Consider the following 16,076-nt stretch of genomic DNA (forward strand, 5'->3'; position numbering starts at 1 on the left):
CAATAACAAACTTTTGAATGTCGAACTTCACAAAAAACTCTTAATATCTACTATGTCCGATATTTGCCGGTGTTGCGTTAAACAAATTAGTCGTTAAAAAAGTTTATTAAATGTGAAATCTGCGCATGCGCAAAATCATTAAAACTTTTTTTAACGCCTTACGGCGCACAGTGGAGTATTTCACTTGAAAAGTTGAACAAAATTATTTTATGTTTATTATCGATGTGATATGTAGTAAAAAGAAGTTTAGGATCATTATATTGTATTAAAAACAATTTGTCACACATGAAATGTAAAAAATTAAAATATTAAAACAAAAAATACATATTTTTATACATCTTAGATACTTTACAAATATCTACAACTTTACAACTATTTAACATAATGACAAATAACTAAATTTATATTACTAAAAAGGATAATCACACTTGAAAGATGCATCTAAACCTATACTGGGTTTCTTAATTACTGAACTTAATCCTTAGGTACCTGTTGTCATGAATTATTTTTCGTTAAAGGATTAAATCCTATGGTTAACCAGCTACAAGGGCTAATGATTTGACAACCAAACAATTTGAAATTAACAATTTAAATTTATTATTATAGCCCTATATTTAATCCAAAATAAAATAAAAAACATTTGTACATGTCAATGCAATCATTTATATAATATATGCAGCAAGGATTCAAAAAATTTGATTCTTGCGTGCATTATTGATAGCCCAAATTTCAGTGTTTCACGGCTTTCTGTCGTTTTTTTATTCAAGTCATTAAAATCTTTTGAAGTTTGGCCACATATATAGCATCTCATTGTTGATGTCGCATTTGTAGCAGCATTGCAAACTTTTCCATCAATCATAGTAAAAAGAAATACATGCTTTATTTGCAAATTACCACCAAAAGCGTTCATTATTTCACTTTTTCTCAAGCCTTTTATTTGGTTCCCTACGCATTCGATTTCATCATTCGTTACGTCTTTGCTCTCCCGAATAAAACGTATTTTTATTGGTTGACAATACCTTGTAGATGATGGTGCGAGCCATCACAACCCTATTTCGAAATCAATTCTAAATGATTTCTTTCTTTTTCATTTAAAGTTTCAATAACTTCGTTACAAAGTTTCAATAACTTCGTTCAAATAACAACATAATTGCCTAGACGTGTGATCCAGAAGATCTTGTAATTTAATTTCTGAGCAAAATTCTGTAATTGTTATCGTTTCTTCTAATGGATAACATTCCACTTAAAATTCCATTTCACAGATATTCTTGTTGGCTGCATGAATAATTTCATATTGTTTTTTAGTCTTCTCGTTGGTGAACTCGATTCACAAAATTCTTTTGACGGTCGGTCGGGTATTGCCACCGTCCAAATTGGTAGAGATATGGTGGTATTGAGTCATTGTTTGCTATTTTTTAAAAAACGCTCTCTTTTACGGCTTGCGTCTTCCCAATTTTGTTTAAATTGGAAATTAAAAGGTGAAAAAATGATTTTTAGTGCACTTTCTTCATTTGCAGGGCATTTAGTTATGTTTTAAGGTGTTCTAATAAAAACATGAATTTGTCGTCAATTTTTTTCTCAGAACTTTTCTCCAAGACTTCATAAAGTGATCGTCTAGTCATCTCTATTGTGATAGCTTGAGATTCTACAGTAAAAATATGAATTAAATAAAATAAAAGTTTTAATCACAAAAAAAATGTTTTTGCCTTATTTACTAAAAAAATTAAAAAAATCTTAGGGCGCGTACATGCGCAACTTTTTTTTTCTTAAATGGTAAATAGAATATCTAAGCTTCATGTGAAGCACAAGCTCGTAGCTTAATAAGGCTTAATTGATATTCAAAAACACTTTTTAATATCGTGTATATAAAAAAAAACGTTAAATTTTTTACATCAAATATAATTGATGAGAAATGTGACAGTAACATATAAAATAGAGAAAATAAATATACCAAAAGTATGAGCTTACCTTCTTTTTCAATATCCATTGTGATTTTTAAAATTTGTCACTAACCACAAACTCAAAAAACGATTTGTAATAATGCTCGTCAACAGGAACGTTGAAAAACAATTTAATTCATTACCACAATTTCTCGATTTTTAAAGCTGCCCCAATAAGGTGGGAGGGAGATGGGTAACCGAAATGACCATTTAGGGATGTAAACTTTATTAAGCTTTAACAATGCACCAATAAAAACAGATTTTGACAAAGTTTTGAAAATCGACTTTTGATCAACTTTTTCGTATAAATACTCCACTGTGCGGCGTTAAAAAAGTTTGCCCGTTAAAAAAGTATTCAAAATGGTACCGTCAACCGGGGTAACTTTGGTCGCCGGGGTGACTTTGTTGACCGGGGTCAATTGTTGATTTTTTTTTAAATTCCTAAAATTTAACAAAGATAACATGTTTTAATTTTGTTAGAGATACCAACAATATATATCGACTATTATATCAACAACTTTGGTATATCAACAGTTTTTGTGAATATAGCACAGATACTTCGTAGACTACATTGAGTTTATTTTGGGATTTCTTGACACTTCTGATACATTTATTGAACCATTTGAATTCTTAGCCTGTGAAAATGCCGAGGAAATATAAGCGAAAGCGTGGTTCAAGAGCGTATGCAACTTCATACAGTCAAGAAACGTTGTCCAATGCTATAAAAGAATGTTTAACTGGGAGAATAAGCGTGAGAAAGGCTAGTCGACAGTTCGGAATATACGCTTCCCATTTGCTTCAACCGCTGGACGTTGCTGTTTTCCGTCCGCTAAAGATAGAAACGCGCATCAAAGAATCAATACCAAAAAATCAGTTCCTCGGTCTTCTTGCTCTACTGCAACGTCAATTGAAAAGCGATAATTTGAGATCTGACTTCAAGGCTTGTGGAATATTTCCCTTCGGTAAAGAAATGGTCATGAAGCGTTTACCACAGGTTAACAAAGACATTGGAGGAGGTACCGGTAGTACTGTTAAGGAAGTATTCAATGAAGATATAGGTCTATTAGTGAAACATTGTGGACAGGATGGGAAAACAAATCGCACCAGAGGGAAAAAGATCATACCTGGCAAAGCGATAACACCGCAAGATCTGGTGAATAACACAACTCCTACCACATCAAAGAATAACAATAACACCAAGAATAACAAGAAAAGGGCAAGAGTTGAACAATTGTCATCATCCTCAGATAACGATGGCCTACTAGAAAATGACTTTTAATGACTTTTGCACAATAACAGGGAGCTAGTTGCAAAATATTTTGTCCATTTAAATGTTCTTTTCATGTTTCTCTAAGTGTTTAAGGACTGATGATTTTTTAAAACTCCAAAAAGTGACCATTGTTACCCCATAGCAGGGGTATTATTGATCAAACATGATAAAAACCTGGGGTAACATTGGCCACTTTTCGGCTTTTAAAAATAAATATTTGTAATAAAAAAATTAAAAAAAAAAAAATAGAGGCCTATAGCCAAGACCTATAATGTTATTACCACAAGAGAAAACTATAAAAAATTAATAAGATTCAGAGATGTTTAAGAAAAACTGCCAAAACTGACCAAAGTTACCCTGGCTAATGATACTCTTTAATTTGCGCAACCCTCAAATCCACCACAGAATATGCTTTGAAATTTTGATTAAGGCATTGGGAGGCATTCTTTTTTTATTTTTGAGCAAAGCTCTCAAAGAGAGTTTCAATTATTTTTTCCAAATTTTTTTTCCCTGTAATTTTCTAATTTTACAAAGTTATACAATTTACATGACATTTTTTTTTTTCATTTGACCTCCTCATAGTATCAAAGCTTTTAAACTCCTAAATAAATTATATTTCATGAAAAAATAGAACATAGATACTCACTTCTAAAAGAATTATACTATACTAATTATAGTAATATATACAAAATCAAATATTTTTAAATTCTCATATTATAGTTCAGAAATATTAACATTTCACCATGAGCTCCTGTTAAGCTATATCTCTTTGCAGAATATACATTTCCACCTATACTAAAAAGTCTTTCACTCTCCACAGAAGACGGTGGGCAGCTTAAATACTTTAAAGCAAGCTTTGCTAATAGTCGCATTTTGGTTTTCTGTGATTTCCACCACAACAAAAGATTGCTTTCTTTGTCAATAAGGTCTTCATTTGAGTAGTGTTGAATTTTGTTTAATAAAGTTTCATTTGAAATTAAAGTTTGTGGTTGACCGATTTATTTAGAATTAAATCCTAAAAGTTCTTCGAAGCAATTGTCAAAACCCATTGCTACTATATCTTTCTATTCATTTAGTACTGTACCATTATTTTCATATTCTGAGTCAATATTTTCAATGTCACAAGCTGCAGACCGATCATTTTCAGTAACTTTGATGTTTTTTATATTTTCATGGGTTTTAATAAGTTGAATGGTTATGTTCTCAGTACTTGTTTTAGCATCTGAAAAGGTGTTTTCATTTTTGAACATTTTTAAATTGAATCTGGGATCAAGAAATATTGACAAGATGATGTTATAGTTATCAGTATATTGTTTGAAACTATTCTCCATTGAATTAGTTGTCATCAATTAAAGCTTTATTAATGAAATGTTTCAAAAACTGTATCTGTGGTATAATATCTGAGACAATAGAATTTCTTTCACTCAAGCAAACTCTTGTTTTGTGGAAATCTTTTAGCAAAACACAAAACTGTCCAATAATCATCCATTTGTTTGCATTTAACAAAGGAAGCTTACCATTTTCAAGTGCATATATGGTTAGAGGTTTCCTTTGTTCATAAATTAGTTCTAACATATGACAGGTACTATTCCACCTTGTTGGAACATTTTGAATAAGTTTGTGCTTAGGACCATTGTTTGCTTCTTGAAGAGCTTTAAGTTTAGGGCAGGCTTGGGGAGAATGGCTAAAATGCCCAACAATTGAATGCCAGTTTGCAATGACATTCTTGACAACTGTTTGTTCAAAAATATACTCATTAATTACTAGTTGCAGTGTGTGTAAAAACAAGCCATACTATCATATGGGCTATCTTTAATAGCCTTAACAATATTTCTACCATTATATCTAGCTATTAAATGAATTTTTGAAGGTGATATTTTAAATTCAGCCATAATATCTTCAATCAATTCAGCAATATTTGCTGTTGTATGCCTCTCAGAAAAAGGAGCTACTCTAAGTACAACAGTTTTCTGATTAAATGTATTGTCTAAACAGTGATCTGTCAGGCTCATGAAGCTTTCATTTAAACTACTGGTCCATATATCAGTAGTAAAGCTTATAAATTCAGCAACTGAGTAAACATAGACAGCCATTTTTAACATAAAGTATAAAACAATTTCATCAACTGAGTAAACATGGACAGCCATTTTTAATATTAAAGTATACACTAATTTTTATTATTTTACATACCCTAATGAAACAATGCAACTTTTTTAACGTCTAATTTCCAATGATATATCGATGGCTCCGCGCAAAATCGGACTATCTGCAATCTCCGCCAAAAACTAAATTGGCATATCTGCAATCTCCGCGTAAAACAAAATTGGACTATCTGCATTTTCCGCCAGCTTTATTTTTGAACTATCTGCATTCTCCGGGCGTTCAAAGTTTTTATTGCATGAAATTATGCGCCTTGTCAAAATGTGATTTCACTACAAATGGCAGATCTCATGAAATAAGTTGTTAATAAGAAGACAGTAATTGCATTATTTTCCATCTATTCCTGAGATATAAATCTGTTTAAGTTTTAACACAAAGTTTCACTTGCCACATTTGATTTTGTTTAGAAGTAATTATTTTAAATAGTTATGGCATATGGTATGTTAATGCAAATGAAAAATTTACAATATTTTTAGAACATCATTTTAGCGGCTAAAATAAGAACAGTCTGCATCTACTTTAATCTCAAGTCTGAACTTAGTAAGCGTATACACATCATGAATTGATCAAAGTGTAGCTGATCGCAAAACCAATTTTATGTATTCAAATTTAATTTGAAATTAAAATGCTGCTGGATTAAGAAAACGTTTTACAGTTTTACGAGGCTTATTCGAAACATTGTTTGGTGTTTTTCAAGTTTGTCTATTTTTAACAGAAAAAAAAAAAAGTAGTGTTACTGTGTTATCTATATTATATAGGTATACTATATAACATATAGCAGTCAGTCATGTTTTGGTTAAATGTGAAAATAACAAGTTGGTTTGTTTAGCTTACAAAATTAATTAATTCAAGTGTATTATTGCTATCGTCAAATAAAATATGTTAGATCTTAAAAATATGTTAGGACTACAAAATTATAGATGTTTTTAGATAAGTTGTGTTTGTATGTTAAATTATAATTTCTAAAGTTAAAAGTTACCTAAATGTGACTATAATTTAAATTCAAGTAATTAATATTGTCTATTACAAATGTGATAATTTATTATATTGGGTATACTGTAAAAGTAATAAAAGCCTGATATTCAGATCAATGTGCAAGTTAAGGATATGTTTATTTAAAACAGCAGTTTTTTGTTATTTTGTAATTATTCTTTTATAGAAAAAATACAGCTATTTTTGATTGTATCATAGTTATTACTATCATAGTAAAAAAATTACAACCCTTTTTTATATATCATTACATCCCAAAGTCTTGGATATGTAAAAATTATCAAATATAATTGGACCAAAATTGTTTGATCATCAATGCAGTTGAGGTGACATCTGATTAAACCAATGTTTAATGGTTTAGAGCTCAAATCCAACTAAACCTTAGGTTCAGTTTGATTTTGATCCTAATTATTGATAAACCAAGTTTAAGAAAAGTTGGAAACCATAATGTTTAATACTCAGGCATGAGTTTTTAACTAGTTTGTGTTCAGTTAAGTGGCATCTCCAAAAAAGAATGGTTTTAAGTAGACAACAAAGAAAACTCCACATAGTTTGATTGCTTAATGAACAAAAATAGCTTAATAACAATAATTTTGTTAGTTACGATCAAGGTTACAATATATATATATATATATATATATATATATATATATATATATATATATATATATATATATATATATATATATATATATATGTGTGTGTGTGTGTGTGTGTGTGTGTGTGTGTGTGTGTGTGTGTGTGTGTGTGTGTGTGTGTGTGTGTGTGTGTGTGTGTGTGTGTGTGTATATACGTGTATATATAAATATATGTATACATACATATATATATATATATATATATATATATATATATATATATATATATATATATATTTATATATATATATATATGTATAAAAATTATTATTGTGATATGTGTATATATATATATATATATATATATATATATATATATATATATATATATATAAATTAGCAAAAATACTTATCTAATTTTTTCTTTGACAGCTTGTTTTACCATCAGTAGGTTCATCAGGAAGTCTATATATATATACACAGGGTGTCTGCCAATATTATAAGTTGGATTTCCCTAGCTTTTCCCTAATATTTACCTATTTCTCGTTTAGAAAAATGCTCTTCAACTGCAAAAATATAAACAATAATACAACCCACATTAAATATATCAAGAGAAGTTCATAAAACTATCTGCCAAATAAACTTTTAGATTACGTGAACTATATACAACTTATTTAAGTTATATAAGTTTGATAAAGACTCATCTTTCCTGATTTTTTTTAAATTTAACGTAATTTCTCTGATAATCCCCTGATTTTTTTGAAGATATCCGAATTCCCTGGCATTTCTCTGATTTCGCAGACATCCTGTATATATTTATATGCAGATCTTGTGTATAAAGACCACTTAGCAACATTGCAACATAACATAACAAGAATTTAATTTGATCTAAACTTATTAGTCACAACAACAAGGCTAAATAAAATTGACAAAGTATGTATGATGAATTTAGCAATTAGTATGTAACATAACAATGTTTTGTTACATATGCTATATTATTATTAACAATAACATAAGTTATTTTTAACATATTTATCTTAACTAAAACTACTTGATTACTCACAAACTTAATCAAGTTATGATCAAGGTTTTGTCGCTATTAATAAATGTTTGAATAATCGCTATTTAAAAAATTGTAGAATTTTATAAAAAACTTCAAATATTTAAAGAAACACCACCAAAAATTTATGCACCCGAAAAACGCAGATAGTCCAAAAATGTATCTGGCAAAAATGCAGATAGTCCAATTTTGTTTTACGCGGAGATTGCAGATATGCCTATTTTGTTTTTGGCGGAGATTGCAGATATGCCAAATTTGTTTGCCGCGGAGATTGCAGATAGTCCGATTTTGCGCGGAGCCATCGATATTAAGAATAACTAGATGTCTAACTGCCGTAAATCGGCATAAGAAAAAGTGAAGCAAAAATCGGTTATTATGGGGGGCAAAATCTTTACGCTATTTATCAAAACAAAACAAATACGAAGCTTATGATTTGTTAAATTTGCCCCCCATAATGGCCGATTTTTGCTTCAAAAAATACGCGGAAGTTAGACATCTAGTTATTTTTAATATATCATTGCTAATTTCATTCCCTAACGAACGTCCTTTGACCATACTGCGCGTGCGAACTATTTGTTAACTTTTTTAACGACTAACTTTTTTAACGCAACACCAGGATATAGATCCCGAGAAAAAAAAACCGGCTAACCCTGTTAAGTACTTGATAAGTTTCCTTCTAAAACTTAGCAAGTTCCTAACGAGTACTTACTAGGAACTTAGTAGGATTAGCAAGTTTTAGTAGGAAACTTAGTAGGATTAGCAAGTTTTAGTATACTAAAACTTGCTAATCCTACTAAGTTTCCTACTAAAACTTGCTAATCCTAATATGAAATTAACTAAAAAAACTATTAACTTAACTATTAACTAAAACTATAGTTAATAGTTTTTTCAGTTAATTTCATATTTTATTTAGGTTTTATTGAATTATTTGAGTAAAGATTTCATATTTATATTAGCAGGGTTATTTTTCAAGAAATATGTTTAAGTAAAAATGTAAAAATAATTATTTTTCAAATTTTACTTAAACATAGATAATTCTTGAAAAAATAACCCAACAAATCTAATTTAACTAGTTGCCTTAGCAATGAGGACGCTTATTTATAAAACAACAATAAAAATAACAAATAATAAAGTGTTAGGTTGTTTAACTTGAACATTTAGAAAAATACAAGAAATAGCAATGGTCAGTTCTTTTGGTAATTTCGCAGGTGCCAGTGGAATAATTGCACCCATAAGATTTGTCTTGATCTTTTATAACTGTATCTATAACGAAATTTTAAAAAATATTAACGTAATTCAAGAATTTAATAACATATATTTTCCAATAAAAACGCATTTTTAACTAACCATAATTTTAGAATGATGAAAAGGTTTCATTATCATTTCTCCATAGCTATAAAAATTAAAAATGTAAGGCGCACACACACACACACACACACACACACACACACACACACACACACACACACACACACACACACACACACACACACACACACACATTATATTTGGGTTTTAACATTACATAATTACATTGTTAGGGTTGTTTTTTTAAAAAATTTTATGTAAGTGAAAATTGCAGTAGACACTTATTTGAAAACCAGTTTTAACAAATTACAAAAAAAAAGTTGATAGGTTGTTTACCTATCTTTTAAAAAAGTAAAATGAACAATGGTCATGACCAACGAATAACTTACTACATAACTGTAGGTATGAAAATTTTTTACAGGGGCCAATTAAATTCCACTCAGAATATGTCAACTGTCTTCGTCTTTTATTCGACCATATCTGTATTTATAATGAAATATTTAAAAATATTATTGTAACTTGATATAATTGTAATAAAATATATTTTATAATAAAAGAACTTATTTAACCTAATTTTGGAATTTTGAATAGCTTTTCATTATCTTTTCTTTATTTAATATTTAAATCACAAAATGTAAATGCTGTTAAAAAACAAAAATGTTTAAAATAAAAATTCATGTTTGAATTATGAACTTTTTCAATCAATTTAATTTAAAAAAAAGGAAAATTTTATTTACAGTTATCCAAAAACATTTAATAATTGTATCAAAAATAATAATATTTATGTATATGTATATACATACACTCAAAACATTATTTACATATATGAGTGTATGTATATACATATATTTATGTTATGTATATACATACACTCATATATATATGTATATGCATATACATACACTCAAAACATTACTAGTTCCTTATTTAAATTCAATATGATTAATGAATAATTATGCGTAAGTACATTACATATAAAGAAACAGAAAAAAAAAAAGTTACCTGAAATTGGTTGATTGTACGTGGTTTGAGAACTAAACATAATGTAAATATGTGTGTGTGTATGTATGTATGTATGTATGTATGTATATATATATATATATATATATATATATATATATATATATATATATATATATATATATATATATATATATATATATATATATATATATGTATATACATATAATACATATATATATATATATATATATATATATATATATATATATATATATTACGACATTTACAACAATAATTCTAATGTTAAGTAAATGTAAAACTAAAGTATAATTTTATATAAAATATAACAATATTCAATAGTTTTATAGTTTGTTTTAACAAGAGAAAAAAATAAAAATAATGCTATATTTACCAGTAAAATATATTCTGCAAGAAAGTGATTTTAATATTGATCAATTTTTAATGTCTATATGTGTGTGTGTGTGTGTGTGTGTGTGTGTGTGATATATATATATATATATATATATATATATATATATATATATATATATATATATATATATATATATATATATATATATATATAAGAAAGAGTTAGATTGTAAACAATATAAAATCATAAATAAAGACAAGAAAAAAATCAGAAATAAAAAAACACATCACCATACGTATTACTATAAATCAGAAAATGATAGAATTTGTACTACAGAAGATGCTAGAAAGATACAGAAAATGCTGGAATTTATATCAAGTTAAAATTAACATTTAAAACCACATTATAAATCATTAACAAACAAATCATCAATTTAATAGCAAGCCACGCAATCGTCCCAAAATGTTCTTGAGCTTTTCCACTATATAATTACAAAAGTTAGTCAAACTATTGAATCTGAAAAAGCTGTTTCAGAGCTGACTTGACTTCCGCTTGAATAAATAAAAGATGGCGTATAACATTTAAAAACTCGTTATTATTCTTGTTTTATTCTCGAAAACTTACTAGGAACTTACAAAGTATTTCGTTTAATCCTGATAGGTACTTAGTAGGAACTTACTAGGATTAGCAGGAAATTCATAAACTTCATCTGCAGATGACGTTTATGAATTTCATTAGTCATGACTAATGGGAAATTTAATAAGTTTAGCCGTATTAAGCGAAAACTTACTAGGATTAGCCGTATTAGCAGGAAGTTAAACAGATTCCTAGCAGTATTAGCCGGTTTTTTTTTCTCGGGCAGGTCACCAATTCCAGTACTCCTTCCTCTGCCATTTAAATACTTTTTTGCCAATTGGGAACAATGTTTTGGGTCATTGTCCTGCTGCAGAATAAAATTATGACCTATTAGTCCCATTCCGGATGATACAGCATGGTGCTTTAGGATATCCACATAACGTTCCCCGGTGAGTCGCCCCTCTATTTTGATCAAATCACCTACTCCAGATGAAGATAAACAGCTTTAAACTTGTAAAGAGCCTCCTCCGTGTTTAATAGTAGGGTTTGAACACTCGGACTGATAGGCTTCTACAATTCTTCTTCGAACATATTGGCGTCTTTTTGTTCCAAAAATTTCGAATTTGGACTCATCAGTATGCAGAACCCGATTAAACATTTCCTGGGCCCAATCTTTGTGTTGTTTCGCATACTTAAGTCGTTTTTCTTTACTGCCACGCCGTAATAATGGTTTTCGAATTGCAACACACCCTCTTAATCCCGATTTGATTAGGTGTCGTCGAATACAAGAAGAGCTGACATTTTTCCCAGTTGCTGTGTTAATGTCCTTTGCCAACTCGGTTGATGTTATTTTCCTATTTCTTAAAGAAAGGGTTTTTAAACATTTCTTGTCATCTTTTGTTAGCTTAGTAGGTCTATCACTTTTCTTTCTTCAAGGAGCCAGTTTCTCTACTTTTTAATGATTTCTGTAACAGCAGTCTTTGAATATCCTGTTTTGGACGAAATTTGGCGCTGCGAATAACCTTCTTCGTGAAGCACAATAACTTTTTGTCTCTCTATTAAAGATATTTTACCCATTTAACTAATCTAAAAATGCAAACTAAACATTTAAAAATGAAAACAAACATTTACCTTATCTAAAAATGCAAACTAATAAGTTTGTTTAATTATTTTTAACTATTTGTTTAATTGTGTTCATAAAAAATAACAATTTTTTAAAAATGTACCTAAACCCATAATTATTGTACTAAATTCATTCTATGACTGCACTTTATACTGTCAAAAACAAAAAATGATGGAGTATGAAGCCGAGTCAGTATTTTTATTTCTTATTTAGATGAACGCTTGGTCGGTAGGTATTATGACACATCGTTTTAATAAACAAACAAATCCCTCATGTACCCTCATCAATTTTGTTTATTTATTAAAAATATTATACTCTTTCAAAACCATTTGGTCTATTTATATACAGTAGCGTGCAAAAGTTTATAAACAGCTAAATTTTTCAAGTTTTTTTTGTCATAATCTTTTGAATTTTCACTGAAAATGAATGAAATTTTCAACAATTGTTCCTATAATTTGATTTCATAGTATAATTTACTCAAAAAAAAAAGATAACTTGTAATGGAAGGAAGAAATTCAAATTTTATTGAAAAAATAACCGCGCAAAAGTTTATAAACAATTCCATGCCCCATTAAGAAAATCAAAATTTCATTAAGAAAAATGTATTTTTATTAAAATTAATTTATTGGAGATAATATTTAACATAAATTGAATTTTAAAAGAATGAGAAAGCCAAAGGAATCATCAAGAGGAAAGAAAATTTTAATAAATCTTGCTGTAGAGAAGGATTCCTTGTAAGGAAATTTTTGAGTTTTATGATGGGGCTAAATCAACAGTTAGTGTACTAGTAAAGAGATATAGAGACCAAAAGACACGTGAAAATACGCATCGTCCAGGCCAAATATAACTACAGAACATCAAGATAGAACTTTAGTTAGAAAATCAAAAGAAGATTCCCACAGAAGTATTATCGAATTAAATAACATTTTGAGCAATAATTATGGTGTTAAATGCAGCGTAGATAGGGGAGAACGGGGTGAGATGGGACATGGCAATATCTCAGTGAAAAATTTAACAAAGCAAAAGTTTTTTATATATGTTATAAGTTTGCAATAGCTTCTTCATATTATTTTGTTTTTTAAGTTTCAGAAGTATTTTTTTTCGGATTATTTGCGAATATGTAAAAATCTAGAAATTTCCCTGGATTTTGAAGACATCATTAATATTAAATATTTATGTGTTGTTTGCATATATTTTTATGTTTATGGTTTTTAATTTTCACTATTGTTTTATTTAACTACTGAAGAAATATGATTAGCATATGGCTACGAGAACTACAGTATCAGACAAAACATGGTGGACAAACTTAAATTTAGAACAAAAGTTGATCAAAAACTAAAAAAACTAGTCAAACAATTGAACATATTATTTTTTATGTGTTTTATTATGTTGTTAACATAACTTAAAACTTTTGAATCATACTAAAAATCACCAAAAAAGTTTTAAAAGATTTTTTGGTTAATGCAATTAAAAAGAGCATAATTTTTTTTAATAATGGAGTGAGTAATATGAGTAATAATTTTTCAGATGCCAAGAAAGTACAAACGAGTGACAAGTCGGTTAAAGCCTGATGCTCATACAATAAAAGCTGCTGTGATGGTTGTCGAATCTGGCAGTTTATCACTACATGCAGCTGCACAAGAGTATACAATTTCAAAATCAAGTTTACAGCGGAAAATAAAGGTTAATAAAGAAACTTCTTACAGTAACTTATACTTTGATGAACAACATAAATATAATTTTAATAAGGCACAAGAAGATGAACTTTCAATATATCTTCGTCAAGCATCTAACATGCATTATGGACTTGATGTTAGAGAAACAAAGCAACTTGCATATCAATATGCAATTAAAAATGACATTAAAATACCAGAGAACTGGAAAAAGAGTGAAACAGCTGGAACTGAATGGTTTTATTTATTCTTAAATCGTACAAAATTATCTATTCGTACGCCAGAAGCTACCAGCCTCAGTCGAACACCTAGTTTCAATCGTACAAATGTAGATACTTTCTTCAAAAACCTTGACAGTGTGCAGAAGAGCTATAACTTTTCTGCTGATTGCATTTACAATATTGATGAAACAGCTCTGACAACTGTTCATAAGCCAGTGAAAGTGATTGCTGGTAAAGGAGTAAAGCAAGTAGGACAGGTAACTTCTGCTGAAAGGGGAACCCTAGTTACAATGGGGAGTTGCATTAATGCCCTTGGAAATTTTATTCCACCGTTTTTGATATTTCCTCGTGTCCACTTTCGTAGCCATATGCTTAAAGGTGCACCAACAGGTACAAAAGGTGATGCTAATCCTAGTGGATGGATAAATACAGAAATTTTTTTGAAATGGTTTGATCATTTTGTGGAGTATGGACATCCTAGCAAGGATCATCCATTACTTTTAATAATGGACAACCACAAAACTCATATATCGATTGAACTGATGGATAAAGCTAAGGAAAGCAATGTTGTGCTCTTGACAGTGCCACCCCATTGCAGCCACAAACTCCAACCACTTGACAGATCAGTATTTGGGCCATTAAAGAAATTTTACAATTCAGCATGTGATTCACGGTTAAAGGCACACCCAAATACTCCTATGACGATATATGACATTTCTGAAAATTTAGGAATAGCTTATACGAGAGCCTTTACTTCCCAAAACATTCAAAATGGTTTTAAAGCAGCTGGCATTTTCCCGTACGATCCATATGTTTTCAGTGATGTCGACTTTTTATGTTCTTATGTATCTGATCGACCAATTCCAGCAAATTACAATTCCGACAAACAAACAATCCCCACATCACTGTGTATTGTATCTGAAGTTATTAATGAAAAGAATAATTTAAATTATTAAAAGAATTTATTTTCAAGAGAAGTAGAGTTAAAATATACACAATTTAAGGCGTTTATTAAATTCTTTCTATTTGCTTTGTGTTGATGCTTCTTTTCTAAGTTTAACAACTTGATTGCTACTATTCCATAAAGAGTGAATCTGTTGCTAATTTATTATTTAATTCAACTCTTTGTCTTCTCAGCTCATCGTCTAACATTCTTTCAGCTTCAATCAGGATTTACATACTTTATCAAAGCCGTTCACGTTCCTCAAATTCTTTGATGCCAATAAAAGCGGATTTCTCAAAGAAGAATCTTCCAATTCGACCAAAATAGGACCTTGAATTTTGCTGAGTGACTTTCAAAATCCGTTTTCTTGAATTCTTTTTTCTCGATCTTTGTTAGATGTTTCCAAAACTCTAATTTTCTCAGCCATTTATACGACCAATAGAGCTTTTGAAATCTGACACACTTTCATGATGATCAAGCTATTCAGTTTAATCCTCCTTTCTAAGCGGCATTATTGATAATAATATTTTGAGTCCTAATATAATAGCTAAAATTGTAGCATGTGTTTTTTCTGATACTATCTTTTTCGCCTAAAATATTTTAAAATTGATTACTCAATTAAAATTTTTAATTAAAACCTAACAAGTTTCTATTTAGTTTTTTGTTCTTTACCTTTAAAAAATACACACGCCACCTGAAACTTATCATGTTTAAAAATGTTATTAAATGTAATTTATTATTATAGTACTCTAATGTAACACACGTTGAGAAGAAACTTTTAAGAAAAATTGAAAAAGTAAGAAGAAAAAAGTTGATGTTTTTATCTCCAACACGGTGATTCATAATAGGAAAACTATCAAATCCAATTTTTACGATTAATTTTTGGAAATATGTAATT

The 16,076-nt window shown here is 29.0% G+C and overlaps 2 protein-coding genes and 1 long non-coding RNA gene across 6 annotated transcripts; 1 reads left to right on the plus strand and 2 right to left on the minus strand.

Annotated features, from left to right (window-relative positions):
• Nucleotides 1–3,816: 3,816 nt before the first annotated feature.
• Nucleotides 3,817–8,240, minus strand: LOC149885034 (uncharacterized). The gene is made up of 2 exons (XM_090096283.1): nt 7,475–8,240; nt 3,817–6,919 (listed from the first exon to the last, which is right to left on the minus strand). The coding sequence occupies exon 2, from the start codon at nt 5,355–5,357 to the stop codon at nt 4,974–4,976; it is 384 nt and encodes a 127-aa protein (XP_089952409.1). The 5' UTR covers nt 5,358–6,919; nt 7,475–8,240; the 3' UTR covers nt 3,817–4,973.
• An 886-nt stretch (nt 8,241–9,126) lies between these two features.
• LOC149885035 (uncharacterized) lies at nt 9,127–12,411 on the minus strand. Of its 4 annotated transcripts, none has more exons than XR_016454835.1 (4): nt 11,278–12,411; nt 10,309–10,340; nt 9,696–9,786; nt 9,127–9,261 (listed from the first exon to the last, which is right to left on the minus strand). It is a non-coding gene; the product is annotated as an uncharacterized LOC149885035 (long non-coding RNA). The 4 variants fall into 4 exon arrangements; XR_016454834.1 differs by lacking the exon at nt 11,278–12,411 and adding an exon at nt 10,682–10,772; XR_016454836.1 differs by lacking the exons at nt 10,309–10,340; nt 11,278–12,411 and adding an exon at nt 10,682–10,759.
• A 1,398-nt stretch (nt 12,412–13,809) lies between these two features.
• On the plus strand, nt 13,810–15,191 carry LOC149885036 (uncharacterized). The gene has a single exon (XM_090094605.1). It carries the CDS (start codon nt 13,869–13,871, stop codon nt 15,189–15,191), a length of 1,323 nt encoding a protein of 440 aa, XP_089950731.1. The 5' UTR covers nt 13,810–13,868.
• Nucleotides 15,192–16,076: the final 885 nt, after the last annotated feature.

The sequence above is a fragment of the Hydra viridissima genome, unplaced genomic scaffold, assembly GCF_058129835.1.
Source record: "Hydra viridissima isolate aposymbiotic clone 2 unplaced genomic scaffold, HvirCarnegie_v1 scaffold_8, whole genome shotgun sequence".
Taxonomy (NCBI): domain Eukaryota; kingdom Metazoa; phylum Cnidaria; class Hydrozoa; order Anthoathecata; family Hydridae; genus Hydra; species Hydra viridissima.

What these genes read in the sequence shown, in the direction of transcription:
- LOC149885034 (XM_090096283.1), bottom strand. Translation starts at nt 5,357, where the DNA reads ATGGCTGTCCATGTTTACTCAGTTGATGAAATTGTTTTATACTTTATG.
- LOC149885036 (XM_090094605.1), top strand. Translation starts at nt 13,869, where the DNA reads ATGCCAAGAAAGTACAAACGAGTGACAAGTCGGTTAAAGCCTGATGCT.